Raw genomic sequence first — 20,777 nt, 5'->3', positions numbered from 1 at the left:
ATTCTATAATGTAATTCAAATCCCTTCAAAAATGAAGAGATTGAAAGGGAAATAAATGGACGATCCTTCCCTTGCCTTCTTTTTCCTTTCTCTCCACATTCCTTTCAATGTCCTGTCCTTTCCTTTCTTCTCCATCCACACTTTTCCCTCTCGTTCTCTCCATCCAAACAATGTCCAAAATTTCTATGCATCAAATGCAGCCTAAAAAGGAAATGCAGCCTCAAAAAGATCAAAGGGAGAGAATAAAAGGCAATTAAAAGAAAACTTGAAATAAGAAGTAGGTTTGATCATTTTTATTTACACAAATTAACTAGAAAATTATTTCTGTTAGTTTTGTAATTTCTTAAGTGCAGAAGTTGCATAAAAAATTCTCATATTGAAGATTACAAAAAAAATCTTATAACTCTTAACTCTGGTAGTTTTGGTACTCATATTCATCTTAAGGGGAAAAACTTTCTCTCATTTTAAGGTGAACCAGAGAGATAAATCACCCCAAAGAGAAAGTGAAAACATATCCAAACAAATGTTTATCACCAACTCCAAATAACGTGTGGAGAGAAACATAAGTACTTGAATTTGCATGCAAACGGCATATGGAGTACACATGCATTTCTATTTTTGCTGCTGATGGCATACCAATCACGAAGGTAGTCGTGTTTGATTGTCTGTATATATGACATTTGGTTTGTGTAAAAGTTATTCTCACCACATAATGACAATCAAACATATGGTCAAAATCTCATAACCTTATTCACCGCCTAATAGCTTATAATTGAGTGAATAAAGTCGGAGAGAGAGGAGCCTGTCCTACTTCCACTCAAATTTTTGGGGATTACACCCTTGTGCCCATACACCTAAGAAGCACTATTCTGCGAGAGAAAAGTGGTTTAAGTGCATGGAAGTTGGCAGTGGTGAAGATACTAGAGCTGGTGTGGGCCACTTCCTACACCAAACTATCAAAAATTTCATTAAGACATTCAAAATTACGTTGCCATGACTTCAAAATTATATAGGGTGTCCACATTAGAGACTTAGAGCCAGACTGGTGTCAGTGCCCACATCAGAGCTAGACTGATGACTCGAGTGCCCTTTAGCTAAAAAATCCAGACTCCATGTTAGTAGTTGGTGTCACAGTCACCAAACAATTCCGGTTTTTCACATGAGGTGAAGTGTAGCACCCCAATCAATATACTTGACAGCTTAGTCTGGCCAATCAAGTGGGTTGGGTGGAGACTTCAACCTTTTTCGGGTGGTGGGTCAAATCTTTTTTACTCGAATCAAGTGACCCAAATGGCATGGGCATTCAGCACTAAAGTGGCGTGATCTCAATTTGAGGTTAAAGGCCTTAATCGATTCAAAATAAGACCTAGAAGTTATGTTAGTATTCTGAATTTTTCGCTTTCTCCTTTTGAAACTTTGTGTTCACCTTTTTTTTTTTTTTCATTTTTTATATAAACCATTGTTGTTGAGAGAGTGATTCCTTTTTCTATATAAAGGCAGGTCTCTAATTTGATTCTCGTAGGCGTTATGTTCATGTGTCTTAAGGTGGTAGGGTGCGACATCCAAGTTGAAAGGTGCACTGTTGGTATCACTGACACATGCAACTCATGACCCTAAAGGTAGATGGAATGGGGGGCCTTCGGGCCTCGCTTCGGGTGGTGGGATGAACCTCTTTTTCACCGAACGGAGCAATTCCTTTTAAGAAATAAGAACTCCTTACGCTTGTCTAGGTCTATTAATGCGCCTTTTCAGTTGAAATACATAAAGAATGAGAGCATCTGAAAACGCGCCGCGATAGAATTACTTTGTTAGGAATTGGGAACCTGCCTCAAGAAAACATCACAGAAACTGATCAAACATTCTCATTGCTTGGCAAATTTTGATGATTCAAATAAGGTTTTGCTTGGATTTGCAGCTGAATTCAGGATTGAAACTGCTTCCCACAAAAAGAGAGACAGGGCATATCATATTGACAGCTCAAGGTGATTGATTACATTTATCAAGTTGCATGACTTTAATGTCTTGATTACAATCATGATAATCACCAGCTGTTGGAGTTAACAAGATTGGCGCCTTTCCTTTTACCTCTTCCAACAGTTGTGGCATGCTCATATGTTGCCTTGATTCGAGGTTGATCGGATCGCACGATATCATCTTCAAGATTATCAAGTCTGAGTAGATCTAAAATGTTAATCCTAAAATCGAACGCAACCGAATAATGTTCAGGTTTTTGATAAAGCACACCAGTGCATGTGCCGTGCTGCATGCAAGTTTAAAAAGTCATTTGTTGGGGCCCGTTTGGCAACAGCAACAGTATAATATTTTAGTACAGATTCATGACTATATATACAATTATTTGATCATTTTTACATTTTTCTATGCGTCAATGCGAGGTGTTGCATCATGCAGTAATCGCTTCAATTTTTTTAGCCCACTTTCTCAAAGGTGCACCCTGATTAGTACGCTTTCCGTGGTGCAGGTCTTGTCATAGACTACTTATTCTTTCATTTTTCTAGCCCATTTTTCACGAGGTCCACCCAATTAGTAAACTTTCGTCGTGGAGGTCTTGTCATACACTACTTAGTCATCAAATATTTGAAAATAGAGATCACTTCGTCATCAAATGTTTGGAACTTGGCCATTAGTCATCCCAGAAGCCATCCAAATATTCTCCATCTTGGAAAACTTATACGCCCTTCTGAATCATTCACCAATGTGGATTGCATTCATGAGACTCAGCCCGGGCCACGTTCACGATCAACAAAGTGCGTCCCCCACCAAGACGTCGAAAGAAGATGATACGTTGACGATGAGGGCGCCTCTCATTTAACAGCATTAAAGGCGTTAATGACGCTGATGAAGATCGAGAATTATCAAGAAAGTTTGGAAATGCATGAGAAGTTACCAAATGCTATTCGGATAAGGAAAATCTTTATTGTAATTGATCCTCACATTTAGGAGAAATATTTGGAAATTGTTCTGAAATTCACTATAGGTAAACAAGTCATTGTGCACTATCGGGTAAGGTCGATGTTCGCCTTCTATGGATTATAAAATATTTCATCCACGTTAAATCATTTCTCATCTTTATTTTATGTTTTTTCCATGGATGTTTCCCCATGTTCAATAACACTATGTGAACAATTCTTACAGCTTTCCTCTTGGTTGGATTAGCGGCGAGTGTGTAGGCATAGGCTTCAGAAGGAGGAGTACTCTGCCACTGAACAAGCTCACAAATGGCCGGCTTGTAGTAACAAATGAATATCTTGTTCATTTTGAAAGCAACCGAAAAATTACTCCTATGTAGATAGGGATTAGAGATCAGGGGAACAAACTGTTTGCATCGGATATGGCAGGCTTCACCATTTATCATGCCCGATTTAATCTGATTCAGTTGCAGACTTGAAACTTTGAAATCCGAATCCATTTCAATTCCTGTACATGGCATCAGTATCTAGTTCGACTAATAAGAGTTTTGGCCTTGAAATTAAGTTGGAACTTTGTCTAATCTTGCTAAGCAGAGGCATGGTAAATCCGTTATTCTCACAAGATCTGTCGGTTTAAAATTAAGTGAAGGCAGTTTTTTTTACTTTTTATGAGAAGTTACTGGAGAGTACGTGTATATATTCAACCTTGACATTACGGAAAAATGGGATACATATATGCACGTTCATGGGGGTGAAAGATATGAGCTCTTGAACATTGTGATGTGTGCAATTTATTTCAAATATGAGACCGTCTTGTTTGGAGCTTATGTTGGATAATATATAAAAACTGTTTGTCAGTGGACTGTAACGGGTCATTTGGCAGTAAGAACATTCTTTGAGTATCCCATAAATATGATTGAACACTATCCATGAATTTGCTACTATCTTTGAGACATATTATCTTTGAGACATATTCATATGATACTCACAAAATGTTCTTGCTGCTAAACAACCCCGTTTAACCTACACTATAAGAACAACCGATTTACTTGGTAAGCTAAATATTTCTTTTGCCCAAGGGTTCAGCATTTCAGACCATATAAAAGCCGAAGGGGCTGTTAGATGACATCTTCACATAATCAGTGTTTTGAGAAATTATACAAAGACCAAGTTTTTTATTGGGTTTTCAAAACCTTGGTTTTTTTTTTTTTGGGTAACACATCCAAAACCTGGATTTTAAGTAACCTAAGAGGGACCAGGTTTTTTATTTCTTTTTACAAAACCAGGTTTTGTCAAAACGGGATTTCCCTCAACTTTTTGATGGCACTCAAGTACTCCAAAAATCTGGTTTTGAAGTGTCATCCAAACATCCCCTCATATGCTTAACTAGCTAACGGATCTTTCTAGGATCAATTCAAACGGTTTAAAATAAGTAATGGGAATAAAAAGAAAAGGCGAAAGACGAAGAGACAACAAATATACATGATTCGGCTTAAAGAACCTTTGTCCAAAGAAAGGAGATCACTCCTCCTTTCTATTTCTTTATAATTTAGTCCTCAAACCTCCAAAGAAATGCTGAACCCTTGGGCAAGTGGTAGCAACATGCTTTTATGATTTTATCATTTCAGTCCTCAAACCTTTGGCCTCAGACAAGGTGACCCAATGTCACCCTTCCTTTTCATTGGTATTATGGAGTGTCTCCATAGGCACATTCTACACAGTGTAAACACTAATAAGCTTTGCGGGCCAACTATACCAAAGGTCAGGAAAGTGCCCGTGAAACTATTTTTTGCGTATGGAGAGGTATAGAATGGGGTTGGGACGCCATTAAAAAGGAGGTCAGATGGTCTATGGGAAATGGAGCTACAGCTCAAGTGTGGTTGAATGATAGGGGGGAGGGCATTTTGCTGTTCAAAGTCCCTTCCTTTGGGTTCTATACTTTAGCGACCATGCATGTTTTTTTTATTGCAAGTTAAAACTTGCCATTCAATACAACTTAGATGCTAAACGATTGGCTAAGGATGTTCTTCCTCATATAAGCTCTATCCACCTTTCTCAATCTCCTGATTTGTGGCAATGGAATGGCTTAGATTGGGATAATGTTTGTTGGCAGCTTATGGGATGATATTCGAAAGAAAGATAATGCTTTCTATTGTAAAAAGACTATCTAGAATGCTGCGATTCCACCAAGGGCCCAATGGTACGCATACATTGCGAGCGAAGGAAAGTTGAGCAATATGGACAACCTCCAACGTAGAGGGTTTCATCTGCCGAATAAATGCCCTCTTTGTCTTTATGATGAAGAGTTTATTAATCACTTGTTTTTTCATTGTCCGGTCACTACTGGTCTTTGGCATCTCATCCTTACAAAATTCAAGAAACCCTATGTCACTTTGAGATCGTTTCCGCAAGGTATCCAGTGGTGGATCGCCTCTTCTTTCAAGAGGGGATGGTTGAGCCGGTGCTGGCGAATTACCTTTCCAGTAATAATATGGAAAATTTGGGCATGGAGAAACTCAGTAGTTTTTGAAGATCGTCCTATATGTGCAACACAACATATTGACAAAATATGGAAGGAGTGTTCCTTGAACTATCAATCTCTCAATTCACCACCAAATCAGGGAAGAGAGATTTCTCTTTGAGTTAAAACAAGCTTTCTTCCTGGCCTAAGTCTCCTTAAAGGAGATTATGAGCTTCTAATTCAGATAGCTACTTCGAAACTGGGTGATGTTGTCAAAGTTGGAGCACTGATATCTACCAAAAGGCAGATTCAAAACAAGGAAGGGCTTCCTGGTTTCCTTTTCAGGTTCACTTCCCAACCTCTCTTTCATGAAACTACTAGCTTGGAACAGCTATTGTCCATGATGTAGATTGAAGGGCAGAGTGTGCAGGTTCTTTCTAGCAATATGCAGTGGGTTAAAGCTATGTGGCAGGTGATCCGTGGTCAAACTCAACTTTCTTCAGGCTTCCACAACATAAGTAGGCTGAAGTCGCATCTCAAGTTCTGTTGTCGTAACCCCTCTAAGGAACTAAGTATCATTTTGTCTTATTCCTTGCAATCCAATGTTACCTTTCATTGGGACCCCTCCTCTCATGGATGAAATTTGAACTCGTCACTTAGCCCTGTACTTTAAGTGACGCTTTTGGGTTTCTTTCTTGTGAACATTTCTTCCACTTTTTTGTATCCTTTGTATCTTTTGTTAATATCTCAATAAAATGGTCGGGGGCCTTCCCTAACAGGATTGCATTGGAACCTCCGAAAACAAAAAAAAAATCAGTTGTAATATAATAAAACGAAGGAAACATTCTTTTTTTCAGTCGACCTTTTGGCCCATGATTTCTGAAATGACTAGCTTTTGCAATTCTCTCAATAAAGCCATATTTTTTAAATAAAATTTGTCAATGTCATCAGTAGACTTGTTTAACCTGGGAATCGAAAAGCTTTAGCTAAAATGACAAGGACATTTTTTAACGACGCAAGTGTTAACATATATTAAAAGAATGCAGCTTACGTTTTCTGTCTTTCCAAGTCAATAGAAGTCCGGGTTAGGCCATTATTTAGCAGTTTCCACGAAAGAGCAGTTCTTAGTAGGAAATCACAAGAAGTAGTTTATTTTTTTTGGTAGGCCCAATGATAAAATCATAAAAATATCCATAAAAGGGATTACGAGGACACAGAAATAAGATATTATCAACCTATAGGAACATTTTAACATTTTGACATTAGTTTTCTATATATTATATGGGTTCTAAAGCAGTTTTCTCTTAGCCGGTTCTATCAGATCGCTAATAAAATAATAACAAAAATTCAACTCGATGATGAAAAAATAAGAGTTATATGGTCAGCCAATCTTGCTGCCATATTTCACCCATTTTTTCGACAGCCGGGAACAAAATTATAAAGCAAAAATAGGACAGCCCTTTTTCTTTTTCACCAACCGGGCAAAATTAAGAGGGTGGACCATGTGCCTGTAACTGTTAAAATTGAGGGTCTTATGTCAAAAATGAAGCATAGTGGAATCAGGCCGTTTAAAGGGGTTCGAGGTTTGAACCCCGTGGTTGCTGTCATGCAACATGTTGCTTTTAAGTGAAAGATGTACTATAAGACCACTCAACTCAAACTCTGATAATGACATTTTTAGCATTAAGAGAAGAGATGCTCTAAAATTCCATCTCATAAGAAAAAATGAATACGTTTCTGACGTCGAAATATTCGAGCGTCAGAACATGATCACCCAATCCAGATTCTTGATTAATTTGACTGATAATCCAAATATCTTTGTCTCATACTCCTCCATATTTAAAAAATGTTTACCTTTAATCAAATTCACAGGCCATTGGATTTTAAAACGCAAATGCTCATTGACTAGGTAAAGGCCTATGCACGACTAGAATGCTTATACTACACGCACGCTCGTAATTGGCCACTATGTCCTGCGATGGCCAATGAAAAGTGCCAACTTAACTGAGGGAGGGCATACGGCGCTTTGGAGTGTGATCTTTCTTGCTTTGTGCCATAATATTTAATCTTATCTTAAAGTCTTATAAAGGAGGGAACAAGGATAATAAAAGGTGCCATAATGTTCTTTTGACCTCATTTTCTAATGACATCTTTATCATAACTTAAACAAATCAAATCATGAAACTTTTTTTGGTATTTGTTAGTTTCTTTCAAAAGTTTGATGTGTCATTTACATTTCACATGCCCAACCTTTTGACTCCAATCTCAACACCTTTCACTTCCCAATTTATCGAAAAAATATGTTAGAAAAGTTAAAAATCAATGTCTTACTCCTCTTCCTCCTATTCTAAATTAATAGGAAAAGATAAACATTACCAAGACATGTTACCATTAACTGGCTTACTCTTCATCTAAAGTTATCCTCCACAGGGATGTTAGTCATGATAAGTAGTTAGACTGCACCAAGTCTCTAATCGTAATGTTGTTATGTTGCATTTAATCTTACATAGTTTGTTTATTATGAGCGGAAATTGTAAATGTTAAACGAAAAAATAGAGCAAATAAAAATGCCATTTTTCTTTATACAAATCCAGATGTAAATGGTTTTAAACCTTGATATAAAGCTGGCTTAGGCCCATATGCTAATGAAGTGTTATGGGGCCAACCCCGACCCGATTAGCGAAACCAAACTAGCCTTTGGCAGATCTAAATCTTAGCCCATTGGCAGGTCAACCAACTATGTGCATTAAAAGTATGGTACCTATCGGGGCAGATCTAAATAAACCTAGGTGAAAGTGAGCTCGATACGATGTCAAGAACTTTGATCCAAGTCCTACAACATAGAACAATGTCTGTTGGACTCTTGGTTCTCTCCACATGTTGGACTCTGGGTTGGTGAGGCTGTTCAAGATGTGAAGGTGTCTTAACTCTGACTGTGAGATCAGGTGAGTTAGGTAGGATGTTAGGCCTCACTTGACTGAGTAGATGGTACCAATGTGGGTAAGTTGGGAGGATGTGGTAGCTGTAATTTTTCTTTTTTTATTCCCATCCCACAAGTTTCTCATGTTCAAACCCTAATACCTCATCCTTAATGGATGCCCCTCTGATGTAAGGTCATGGGTGATCCACAATTTGTCACTAATCCGGACATGGAAAACATGCACCTTCTGCGTCGGCAAGTCGTCGAGCTAGCGATCAAGGACCTCACATTTAGTACCCCAGACCCCGGGGCCTATGACTGCGGCGGCGAGCCAATTCAATTTGGGTGCCACTGAGTGTGACATAGCAATCAAGACGTGGCTGATCATCTAATGGTGATGGTCCAAAACTACTAGGCTGACATGAGTCGCAAGTCGTGCAAACTTCAACTTGCTTGCATATTTAAGCTCTAAAATGCCAACTAATTGAAGAGGACAGCTTATGATCACCCGGCCCTTGGTTGAAGGTAGAAATCAAGAGAGAAAATCTGTTCGTTATCACACCTTCCTTTTGATTTTTCAACTGAGGTTGCACGTGGTTTCCACTTCAGACGCTTCGAGAGAAAGGATTGTTCTCAAAAATTTCCTTTCTTCTCTCATGAAGTTTACTATTACTTTCATTGTTAATTTGAAAGAGAGAAAGAGTTGACATAATGTTCCCACCCAATTGATTCTAAACTCCTCATTCCAAACCAAAGTGTGGGCAGGAAGGGCAAAAGGGCAGCCAACACCGCATAAATTCAACCGAAAGGCCGTGCTTGCTTCGGCAACAAATGATGGACACTGCCGTGATAAAAACGATTTCCATGGAATAGACACTATTTATCGATTCAAGGAAATATGAACGCACGTTTTGTTTTGGGTGAACAGAAGTATTTCATCCTCTTGCTCAAGAAGAGAGTCAAAGCTTCCACCCTTTTCATTATCTCCTAACTACATAGTCTGTTTTTGTTGCATATAGTCTGTTTTTGTTGCATCGAGATTCTGCCCCCAGTATGCTTTAACTTATTGACTGGTAACCTCAAGCAGCAAATGAGATTGACATTCATTCTGACAAACCCATTTCCCCCTCATTAGGTTCGTGGTTACATAGAGATCTAACTTGGAACCTGTAAAGATCAAGTCGGGATTCAGCTTCTTACATATAGATCTAACTTGGAACCTGTAAATTTATTCATATTCTTTGCGAGATCAACTCGGGGACCTTGGTTTCTAGTTCCTCAGTGAGCCTAACGGCGAACAAATCATAGCGGGCGAAGGGTTGCGAGATCATCAAAGATGTAAAGAATTTTTAAAAGCATTTTTAAAAGTTGATAAGCGCGCTGTGTGGTCGGGAATATTATAACCTTGAAAATTATTACAAAAATTTTTAAGGTAACCGTTGCGTGTATCAATGAATGGATATGCGCGTTGTTACGTATCAACATCATGCAGGGAATAGTCACCTGTCCTTATAACCAAGTGGAGGATTGACCAACGGAGCAAGCAATGATTTTGAATGCAGAAAACGTGGGAGTGTGCAGCAATCAGCCCCAGCAGGATGTCAATCAAGATTGTGGCTATGAAACAAGATCAATTCCATCCATCCAAATTTTGATTTCCAAACAATATCCCTCTAAAAGAATCAATTTCTACGTCATTTTTGTTCGAAACGACATACAAATGGGTCCTCATCTGGTGGCGATTCATAAGTACTCAATGCAGACCTTCCATTCAAACCTGTTTAGCTCTGCAACTACCAGTCAGCTTCACATGTTAAACCACCCTTCCCGCTTACAGCAGATCACTATAATGGTGTTTCACCAGCTTGTAGTCTCTCTCACCTGCACGGGATATGACTTTCGCATTGGCCTGCATAAGGAAGAAGCTGGCTGTACTTGGTTTGTGCAAACATCATAAGATGGAGGATGTCAACGGGAGAAGTATGTATTAAACAGATTCAGCCAAGCTGCATTCGCCCTTCTGCAGGAGCAATGTGCATCGCAACCATGATTGGGAAGTACCAGCTGGGCAAGACCATTGGGGAAGGAACCTTTGCAAAAGTCAAAATTGCAGTTAACATGCAGACCGGACAGCAGGTTGCAGTGAAGATCATTGATAAGCAGATGATCATGGAGAACAAACTCATGCATCAGGTCTCGTTTCTTTAGATCCTTGATTTCCTTCAAAAATTTCTTTCTTGTTTCGATCTTTTGAATCCCACCTTAATACCAATTTATAGGTGATGCGAGAGATCGAGACAATGAAGCTCCTGCACCATCCAAACATTGTCAGGATTTATGAGGTTGCTCTCTCTCTCTCTCTCTCTTAAACCAAGACAAAAATTAGATATATCCCACAGAACACCTTCGTGTTGCAGCATGCACACAGGGTACAATATGGATATGACACCACATATTTTGATCATCGGTTTAATTTTTCAAGCAGGTCCTTGCAACAAAGACAAAGATCTATCTCATAATGGAGTATATCGCTGGTGGGCGGCTGTCCGATAAGATTGTAAGTTTAATGTAACCTGTAACCATCACAGCTTAAAAAATGAGAGTTTGAACTACCCCAACTATAGGATTCTGTTTCCTGCTTTCCAGGCTTATCTGAAGAGATTAACCGAGGGGGAGGCCAGAAAGTATTTCCAGCAGCTGATCGATGCTGTAGATTATTGCCACCTCAGAGGCGTGTGCCACAGAGATCTAAAGGTAAACGAACCCATTCAGGAGAAAAATTTACATTCCTAGATAATTATATAGATACTCACCCTTCCTTGAACTTTTGGCTATAGCCAGAGAACCTGCTGCTAGACTGGAAAGGAGATCTGAAGGTTTCTGATTTTGGATTAAGTGTACTGAAAAAGGTGAGATTAATTTATTATGATTCTCTATGTCTACCTCGACTAGGAACCTACTGAGAATCTGAAGAATTTGCAGCCAAACACTCTACTATCTACTTCTTGCGGATCCCCAGGCTATATTGCCCCTGAGGTACAATACTATCGAAACTCCTCCATTTTTTCTCTCTTAGTCTACAACGTCTAGGTGTTTAAATAGGATGATAGACAAACTACAAGATCAAGAAACATAAAGAATACAAGGTTTTCATCATCCAAATATCAATATGATAAAATACGACTAAAATAGAGACTGATTTTCAGGTAATTGCAGGCAAAAGTTATGACGGAATAGCAGCAGATGTTTGGTCATGTGGAGTGGTTCTCTATGAACTACTAGCTGGTTATCTTCCTTTTGATGACTCTAACATATTAAATGTTTACAGAAAGGTACTAGCAAAACATATAGCTTACAGAACGAGTTCACAGTAGAAGCTGATAGTTGGTATTTCATAACAGATCAGCAAAGCAGAATATGCATGCCCCCGTTGGTTCACTGCTGGTCCAAGAAGAATGATTTTCAAGATACTTGATCCAAATGCATCACGGGTACCTACCTATACCCCTGCTTGACTTTAAGTTCCCATATGATTAGATACAATTAACCATTCCAAGAAATGTTTTCCTACTCACTATAGCGAATGACAGTAGCAGAAGTTATGCAAGATGAGTGGTTTAAGACAGATTATGAGCCTTCGGAAGGAAAAGCAGAAGATGTCATAAAGTTAGATGATGTAGATGCTGCTTTTGGCACCATCATGGTAAGAAATTACAAGAACTTCATATCATATCTTCATTAATTATTTCTACTGAAAAACATGCTAAAACTTATATCACAAACAGAAAGACTCCAATGATCAGAGTAAGAAGCAGTCAAACTTCATCAATGCTTTCCAACTGATAGCCATGTCCAACGACCTTGATTTGTCAGGCCTTTTCAAGGAAAAGGTAATAAAATGCCACATTGCATTGCATGGTTACCATCGTTGAAAACCAGGATATAACGAACTTTTGTCTCCTGCATAGAATGATGAAAATTGTAAGAGAAGATTTGGGTCAAAGTATTCCATGAGTGAGACCATAGAAAAAATTGAGGCTGCTGCAAACAATGTACAACTCTCTGTCAAGCGGATGAACCAGTCCAAGGTGGCACTGCTTTTATCTCTCTGCCAGCTCTACATATGTGCAAACTATAACTTTATTGCTTCATGATACCAGATCAAACTTCACGAACCCAAAAAGATGACCAAGAGCAGATCTTATTTTACATTAGCAGCTGAGGTAGCAACACTTATTACCTATCTGCATATGTTGGTACCACTTCCCTTTCACAACCTAAGCTGACAAAGTGAATGTCATTGTCAGGTGATTGAAGTTACCCCAACATACTGCATGGTCGAAATATCAAAGTCGACTGGCGATGTTATGGAGTACACAGAGGTATACATTAATTTTTGGCAAATCTTTTGTTTGCGCAGATTGCATGAGATCTAAAAAGGCACAAAGCAATTTTAGTTCCTCCCACTTCTGCCAGCAATCAATTAGGGGCAGCTTAAGCAATGTGAATGTTGGAGTAAACTGAGTTTAAAATGAACCAAAATGTCTGGTTAAAGGCTATATCTTTCATTCTTTTCTGCTAATTATGCTGGGATATAGCCTACATTCTTCTGAACCAAGATACAGAGATATATGTATATTGAAGTGCTTACATTATCACACCATACTCAGTTTTGCAGAAACTTGTCAACTGCGCTCGTAGATAAAGCAGGGTGCAGCATTGCAGATGCCACAAACCCTATCAGGTAAATGGATATCACTTAACAAGCATTGTAAAGAGCATGAATTCATACTGATCATAATGTGAACTCCACAGCTCAGAAGATGTTGGTGGCGAAGAAGCAACAGATCTTGATTGGGGCTATTCTTCCTCTTAATAATCTCTAATATGTTGATCCCAATGTTTTATTCGGATCAAAAGTTCGCTTGCAGCTTGAAGAATCAAACGCGTATGGATATGTTGACTCTCGAAATTGACACTGCTGGAAAAGGAGATGGGCCTGTTGATTGCAGTCCAATTTTCAACATCAAACTTTTATGCTCACACACAATTGTCGGAAGAACATTGTAAATGCTACACTGCGACTCAGCCTTCTGATCACAAAAACAAAAATTTGGGGAAGTCTCATGAATTTGTATGACACAACTAGTGTGAAAATTTTCCATTTCTTAATCTGGATTTTATGTAAGAAGAAAGAGTTCAAGAAGATGTAAATTTGCATCAAAAACCAACGTGATGGCCAGCATTAAGAATAGAGAATAAGGCTATTCCTGTTTAACCAAAAAAGAAGAACCAAGGTCTGCCCAACTTTTAATAGAATGACGTATAGTTCGCCATGAGACCAGTATCACAAGATGTGATGCATGCTAGTTTCAAGAGGTTTAATCACCCTTTGTCAACTAAAAGCGTTAGAATATGTAATAGCCTAATAAGTGTTAACACCTGAAAATTTTCTGTAATCCGCTCATTTTTTTGGCCGAATTTTAGTGGTTTAATCGGCCCACCCCACCTCAGTCAAGCCAAATATTTGATTTCAAGTTCCATGGAAGATTTTAAAGGTTTGACAACTGGAGAATTTTGGGTTTCCCAAAATTCCTCTTCACTTTATTCCTTGTCGTCTTAAAGGCAAAGAATGAGAATAGAAAGACAACAAAGGTGATCTTCAACCAACAAAACTTGCACCAACAAATGAACAGTTAGTAAGACTGAAGAGGAGATTCAAACCAAAATTCTACTGACAATAAGGAGGTCAAGAGTCCCACCTTATCCATGAAAGGACGCAAATTGGGACATCATTACACTTTTCAGTGTCATTCTTGTTTGTTCGGGCACAGACCCGGTGATACACGTATTGGAGCTCATCGAAGATGCAAGATTTTCTAAAAGCCAATCTAATCGATGACGTTCAAGAATAAAAAACCAGAACAACAAAATAGAGAAAGACAACAACTGTGCAAATTCGAGCACCCAACAGCAGACGAAAGGAAACTACAAACAACCACGAGGAAGGAGCTACAGACATTTCATTTAGGCCATCGAAACAACCCCAAGGAACTCTTCGGAGCTCAATGGTCGGTGGTCGCCGCTCCAGCAAACTCGACGATGAGATAGCTTCTTTCCTGAAATTGCTTCTGAGGTTCTGTTCCTTGAAGAAACTCATTCTGAACAGGACATTTTCCTCTTCCAAAGTAGCTCTGCAAGAGCAAACCTCGTTACTGATTCTAATGTAACATTTTCTCCAAATGGTCTCCCCGCTTGTGCTTCAGACCCGAAGTATTAGTATCGGTTCCTCCATGTTAATGGGTTTCTGCACAAGCACCTTGGCTTAAGACTTCTGATTTGGCAGATCAACACGCCCTTTGGCAGCTTTTGGTTGAGTTAAGAACAGTAGCGGTTCATCGCTTAGCTAACCTTCTTATATGCTTCCGAAGGTTCCTTTGATTGTTAGATAATGGACTAAACTCATTCTCCCTAAGGCACATGGGTTCATGCTTAGCAGACTTGAACCCGGAGTATTGAACCAACCTGACCTACTCACATTGGGCTTGGACTGTTGACCTATAGACCTGTGAATCTAACCCACTACCTAGTAGCTCCGTTTTCAACTTCAAAAATATTTATGAACTAGGATAATTTATCTCTTAGTTAGCTTTTTATGAGTCTCCCAAGGTTTCAGACTGAATTTTTACATTCCACTCCCCTGAAGGTACATGCATGTAAGATCTCAAGTTTGAATATCAAACCAGCTCTAATTACAACTATTGTAGTGATTCTAATTACATTATATAACTAATGAAATCACTAAATGTAAAGTGAAGCTAAAAACTTTTGCTCATGTAATTAGTATATGGCTTGACTTATCCTATGAGGAGCACTCTAAAGATTATTTTTATAATTGGCACATAACATATGTAACATGGGCACATTAATTTTACACTGGTACAGGTATGGGTACGCCGTTGAACATGCCCAGGTATGGGTCAACATGTATCGGGTACGGTCAACGTACCTGGGTCCGTATCCATCCAAAAACAGACTCGATCAATGTTGACCAAAGTTCATTTTCTTCCAAAACTTAGGGTTTTTTTCTTAATTTTTTGTATTCATATTTCCTTTAAAAAATACAGAGCTTCGACAAAACTCCAACAAGGGCTTTGTTTTGCTCAGGAAGAACTCCAACTACCTTTGGCGACTTCCAGCGACCTACATCGATCTCCAGCAGAAATGGTTTGGGTCAACGTTGACTGATTTTGGCGATATTTATTCTGTCGACCTCCAGCGACCTTCATGCATAAACTATTCTTCTATTTATTGTTGTTCTTAGTAGTATTTTTGTTTTTCTTCTTTTATTGGTTTGTCATTTTTAATCTTGTTTTTCTTCTTCAAAATTCATATTGTTTGCCCTTTTACTTTTACATTTATATGTAACCATGCTTCATAATGTTGAGCTATTCCAATATTTTCTATATTTGGTGCCTAAACCCTGCATTTTATGTAAATGAGCCATTCCAATTCAGTATTTAGCACTTAAATTCTAGTTCCACAATGTTGAACTGGGTTTTGGATGTGAAAATTCGACTTATGTTCATATTTGATTGTCTAGGTGGCTTCTCAGTTGTCCATATGTTTAAAGTTTTTCATAGGTTTCTTACACACATTTCTGCAAGAGCCATTGATATATATATTTCTATGTTGTTTATTTGTCTATGTTGATATATATTTTTCATTTTGATATATGTTTGCTAAGTATTTCTTCTTATATATATATATCAGGAACCCAAATATTTTGAAAATGATTTGTATCCGTACAGCAATGACACCGGTACACGGGATAAAATAAGTTGCAAGTGTGCAACGTATACCTCCAAGCAAAAATTGTGGGTCTAGATAATTGCTTCAACATTCAGAATTGCCGTGCACTTGGATCAGCCATGGTGATAATTGAGCACTGCCATCTGCTTGATGAGAATTAAACTGAAAACATTTAAAATAAAACGAGTCAGGTTTTTTTTTTTTTCTTTCTTAATATGTTCTCAATCCTAGTTTAAACAAGATGTTAGGTATATAACATGAAGAGGCGTAGTAATAAAGCATTGGGTGTCCAATACTCAACACATAATTATCACAAAGAGAATATCATACATACCAGAGAACAAATTAATAAGGACATGAAGATTGAGGGCCTCCCATTATTGGGCGGACACATGCACTCAGCCCATTTAGACGTAAGTACACTACCTTTAGTACAAAAATACATCTTAATTAGTAAACCAAACATGTTTCAAACACCCCGATACAAGTCGACAATGTGGTCGCTGGGGCCAATTCTGCTTATTTTCTTGTGAAATGGCAAACCACTGATCGACGAAAATGATAGTAAATGGAACTGAAATCTGAGAAAATTTACCATTAAATTACCTGACTACATAACCGGAAACATCAGGTTTTCGGGATACGCAAGGCTCTCCGGAGTTCAAAATCCCACTCCCCATTTGGAATGATAAAGAACACGAATTCTTTCAAAAACAAAATAAAAAGATCAGTTAAGACATGCCAATCATACAACGGTGAACCTCTCTTCAGCAATTATAAGAGCATCCCATTAGGGTTATGGCTACCATTTTAGTGTGCATACTAAGCTTCTCTCTCTCTCTCTCACACACACACACAATGTGATGTTGCATCCTTGGTTAAGAGTCTCCACCTACCTGGGGGTCCCTATGCACCCCTGGTCTCTTTTGTAAGCAGTCTGGCTTCTTTTTCTTATTTATGTACCTTGAGATCCGCTACTAACATTTGTTCGGACGCAGCGCTTTTATCATGTTAATATATGTTTTTCTGCTCTCTCTTTAGTTGGGGACCTTGTGAAAGCGTATCCGCCAAGCATATAACCTTTTGAATTTCAACATTTTTCCAGTAGATGACCCGAATTTTCTATTGAAAAATAAAGCTAAAAACCCATCTTTGTATGATTTTTTAGGTGCAAACGTGTTTTTTTTTTCCAAGAACACCAGTTGGGTCTCAACTTTGATTCATCTTTGCTATAAGCTTCTTGTTTTTGCTGCTGAAAGGGGAATAGCTTGGATCCTGCGAAATATTGAGATGGGAGCATCTATTGTTTTTACACACATTCGTCCCTGCCAAATAGAAGCATTGTTCTCTCTCTCTCTCTCTCTCTCTCTCTCTCTCTATATATATATATATATATATATATATATATATAGGAGTTCTAGTGGCTACTATACAACCTTGACGATCGTCTCTCTTTCTTTCATTCAACATTATTTAACAAACAACCAATTAAAAAGAGTCATGTGCTGCTTGCGCCCATCCAATAGGAGTGCTATAACATGGACCATAAGATCATACTCCATGGGATATAAATTCAATTTCCTCACATACCGTTTCATGGATATTTAGAAGGTGTTGCATTGATGGCAAGAATTCATATACCAACATAAAACATGACTAAACAGGCAACCGACCTTTTCCCAAAAAGTTAGGCTTCAAACGGCCACATAAGAACATGTCGCGACGGGAAATAAAAAGCTACTTAAAGGTATCAACTATTTAAATTAATATTTACAGTGTTAATGTGAAGGCAACCAATGGGATCCTCCAATTCTTGTTCTTCTCAGCATGGTATTGTAGTTTCATGCAATGCTTTAATGGTCTCCTTCAAATGTGATATTTTTGAACGCACATGTTTAATTTGTTTACCAAAAAGATGAACTTTGTTCTTCTAGCACAAGCTCACCCTCTTCTTTTTTGCACCATTGAAAGAAGTGGCAATATTTGTTGGATCTCTATAAATAGAGACACTAGAATATTTGTTGGATCTCTATAAATAGAGACATTAGAAAAATTAAATGACAATTTACTCCACATATAGAAACTGTAACAGCAAATCACAGGTCCATTTCAATTTAGTTCACATACCCAGTTTTCACATTCATAAAAGAGTCTACCCATGTTTGGTCCATGTGGTACTATTCGAACTGCTGCTACTTGTCCACACCTACAATGCAACAACAACTGGTAGTATGTAGATGAGCTCGCCATCACTCTTATAACCTTACATAAGAATCTGACATCAAAACATCAATCTAACTTATTTACAAATACCAATACCCTAAAACATGTGACGTTTCATTCCATTTAGAACTGACATTATTCTCTAAAGCTAAAGCTTCGACTTGATTTCTACTTTGTGACTTGTCAATAGCTCATAGATATCTATGCACTTTCGATAAGTTGCATTTTTCTTCCTCTCGATTCAATAAAACAATCGCCAGACATGAAGATAAAATGCTTGATGGTAAAAGCATTATGAAAAAGCACATAAATTAAGAATTTAACATGCTTAAATATTATCATTCTCAAATGTCAAATGATCACAAATGCACGCATTGAATTAACTGGAAACGGGTAGATGAGGGAAGCCAATAAACCCAAATTGCTAATAGCTACTCTTTCCTTCTGCATGCACGAATCCGATAGTTCATAGAAAAAATGGTAAGAAGAATTCGAACTAGCTTTTGTAGCAAAACAAAACAGGGTGTTCTCTTTTTCCAGTGGCTTTTCCCGACAATTGGTGGTGTGCTGGTTGCCGATGGCTACACAAGTAAATAATGGAATATGTAAAGGCAACAATCGGGTGCAGAGGTGAGGTGGGGCAAAATCGGGGAGTGATCAGAGGACTGCATATAGAGGTATATCAGATTTTGGGGAACAACAGGCGGCAATGGCTTCTTCCAGCAGCGGACAGAGCGGACGATGGGAAGAGAGCGTGGAGACAGGAACAGAGGGCAGCTCGGCCCGCATACCGGCCGCAGGTGTGCACACCGGCGGGCTTGTCAGGAAGAGATGGCAGACGATGAGAAGAGAGCAAGGAGACGGGTGGGCTGCACAGTAACACTCTTGTCAACACAAGCGGGGAGAGAGGAAACGGTGGAGGGCGAAGCGACTGAGAGGAGACGGCAAGTGCGGAGTCTAGCAGGCCTGTGAAATCCAATGGGGAGGGAGAAGGACGGCCAGCCGTCGATCGTCCCAAGGGTGCACAGCGGTAGGGAGAGACCGGAGACGGCTGAGGAGCAGTAGAGGGGAGGTGGAGGAGACGGCGGGTGTCCAATCTAACAAGCCTATGAAATACGATGGGAAGAAGGACTTCGTTTGGTGGGCTGCACAGTGGCAAGGCGAGATGGGACAGGAGGGAGAAAGGAGAGGGCGGCAAGGAGGAAGTCGCCCGACTTTTCCCTTTGTTTTTTTCAACAAAACCGAATTTGGGCCGTCTGATCAAAGAAAGATCGGACGACCCAACGTTGTCGTACCCGGTACATTGGAAGCTAGCATAACCAAAAAACTTGTTTACACATAAATCAAAATGGCGGCGACGTTAGTTATTTAGAGTAACTTAATCATCTAACTAAGCCCGTTCCACTAATATAAATGAGTGGCTTACACGATAAAAATGTTCATTATTTTTTCTTATTGTTTTTATTTTAACCGTTTGTTATGATGGATTCAACGACCTTTATTAAATAGGTAAGCGACTTTCACCATTCAACTTTTTATATATATATATATATATATATATATATATATATATAGCAATGGCCGTCCACCAGCCCTATACGTAAAGTTGAACCCGAGTCGAGTCTGAGTTCAACTAGCATGCTTGGCTCGAACTTAAGTTAAGTTTTACAATGGTAGCTCAAGCTTGACTCGATCAATTGTGTTCGAGCTCGACATTGACTCGACTGACTCGTTTAACTTGATTAATTGTTTGTTCTAGATACTTCTGTTATGAAAGGCAAGATTGCTTCATGTATGAAATATGGAAGAAGATGGCAGTAGCAGAAGGAAGGTAGTTCAAAATTAAACAAACAAAAATCAGATGGGCTGAAATCTAAAAAACCTAAAGTGGGTCTCAGTTAAAACACTTGCTTGAGCGAGGTTTGAGGAAGAACAGACCCTCGCTCGAGCAAACAAACATTGGCTCAAGAAAGGGTCTGTGAGTTTCAAAAACCCTTGCTCGTTTCACTCAAGTCAGGGTCATCATTGAGCAAAACCCTTACCGAGGGTTTCGAGCGAGGTCTGCACTCAACCGAAACCCTTGTTTGAGCAGAAATCATTTGGTTTTTGAAACCCTCTCTCATTTGAAGGAGAGAGGGCTTTCAGAAACCTTGTTTTCTTTGATTTAGACAAAGAAAAAGAAAAGAAAAAAAAGATTACTATTGGATGCCATCAGCAGTTCCACTAATTGGATGCCATCAGCAGTTCCACTAATGGCCCGATGTCCTCCTTGATCCAAGGAGTTTGTTGGCATCGTTGGATGAAAGAGGAGGAGAGTGAAGAGAGAGAAAAAGATGAACAAATGAAGATAAAACAATAAATAGGTTCAATGTTCATTAATGGAGAGTGAAGAGAGAGAAAAAGATGAACAAATGAAGATAAAACAATAAATAGG

General features: G+C 38.8%; 1 protein-coding gene across 1 annotated transcript; it reads left to right on the top strand.

The window, feature by feature from the left end:
- Positions 1-9,950: 9,950 nt before the first annotated feature.
- On the top strand, positions 9,951-13,535 carry LOC116251415 (CBL-interacting serine/threonine-protein kinase 21-like). The gene is made up of 15 exons (XM_031625671.2): positions 9,951-10,501; positions 10,588-10,650; positions 10,794-10,865; positions 10,955-11,062; positions 11,146-11,217; positions 11,291-11,344; positions 11,515-11,640; positions 11,710-11,799; positions 11,889-12,011; positions 12,094-12,198; positions 12,277-12,396; positions 12,469-12,531; positions 12,616-12,690; positions 12,979-13,052; positions 13,124-13,535. The coding sequence occupies exons 1-15, from the start codon at positions 10,274-10,276 to the stop codon at positions 13,182-13,184; spliced, it is 1,434 nt and encodes a 477-aa protein (XP_031481531.1). The 5' UTR covers positions 9,951-10,273; the 3' UTR covers positions 13,185-13,535.
- The last annotated feature ends 7,242 nt before the right edge of the window (positions 13,536-20,777 follow it).

This window comes from Nymphaea colorata, chromosome 3 (genome assembly GCF_008831285.2).
Source record: "Nymphaea colorata isolate Beijing-Zhang1983 chromosome 3, ASM883128v2, whole genome shotgun sequence".
Taxonomy (NCBI): domain Eukaryota; kingdom Viridiplantae; phylum Streptophyta; class Magnoliopsida; order Nymphaeales; family Nymphaeaceae; genus Nymphaea; species Nymphaea colorata.
This window is presented reverse-complemented; position numbering and strand designations above follow the sequence as displayed.

Excerpts from the sequence above, each read along its gene's own strand:
- LOC116251415 (XM_031625671.2), top strand. The coding sequence starts at position 10,274 with ATGTCAACGGGAGAAGTATGTATTAAACAGATTCAGCCAAGCTGCATT. Across the intron at positions 11,345-11,514 it reads CAGGCTATATTGCCCCTGAG|GTAATTGCAGGCAAAAGTTA; the intron begins GTACAATACTAT and ends ACTGATTTTCAG. Across the intron at positions 12,691-12,978 it reads ATGTTATGGAGTACACAGAG|TTTTGCAGAAACTTGTCAAC; the intron begins GTATACATTAAT and ends CACCATACTCAG.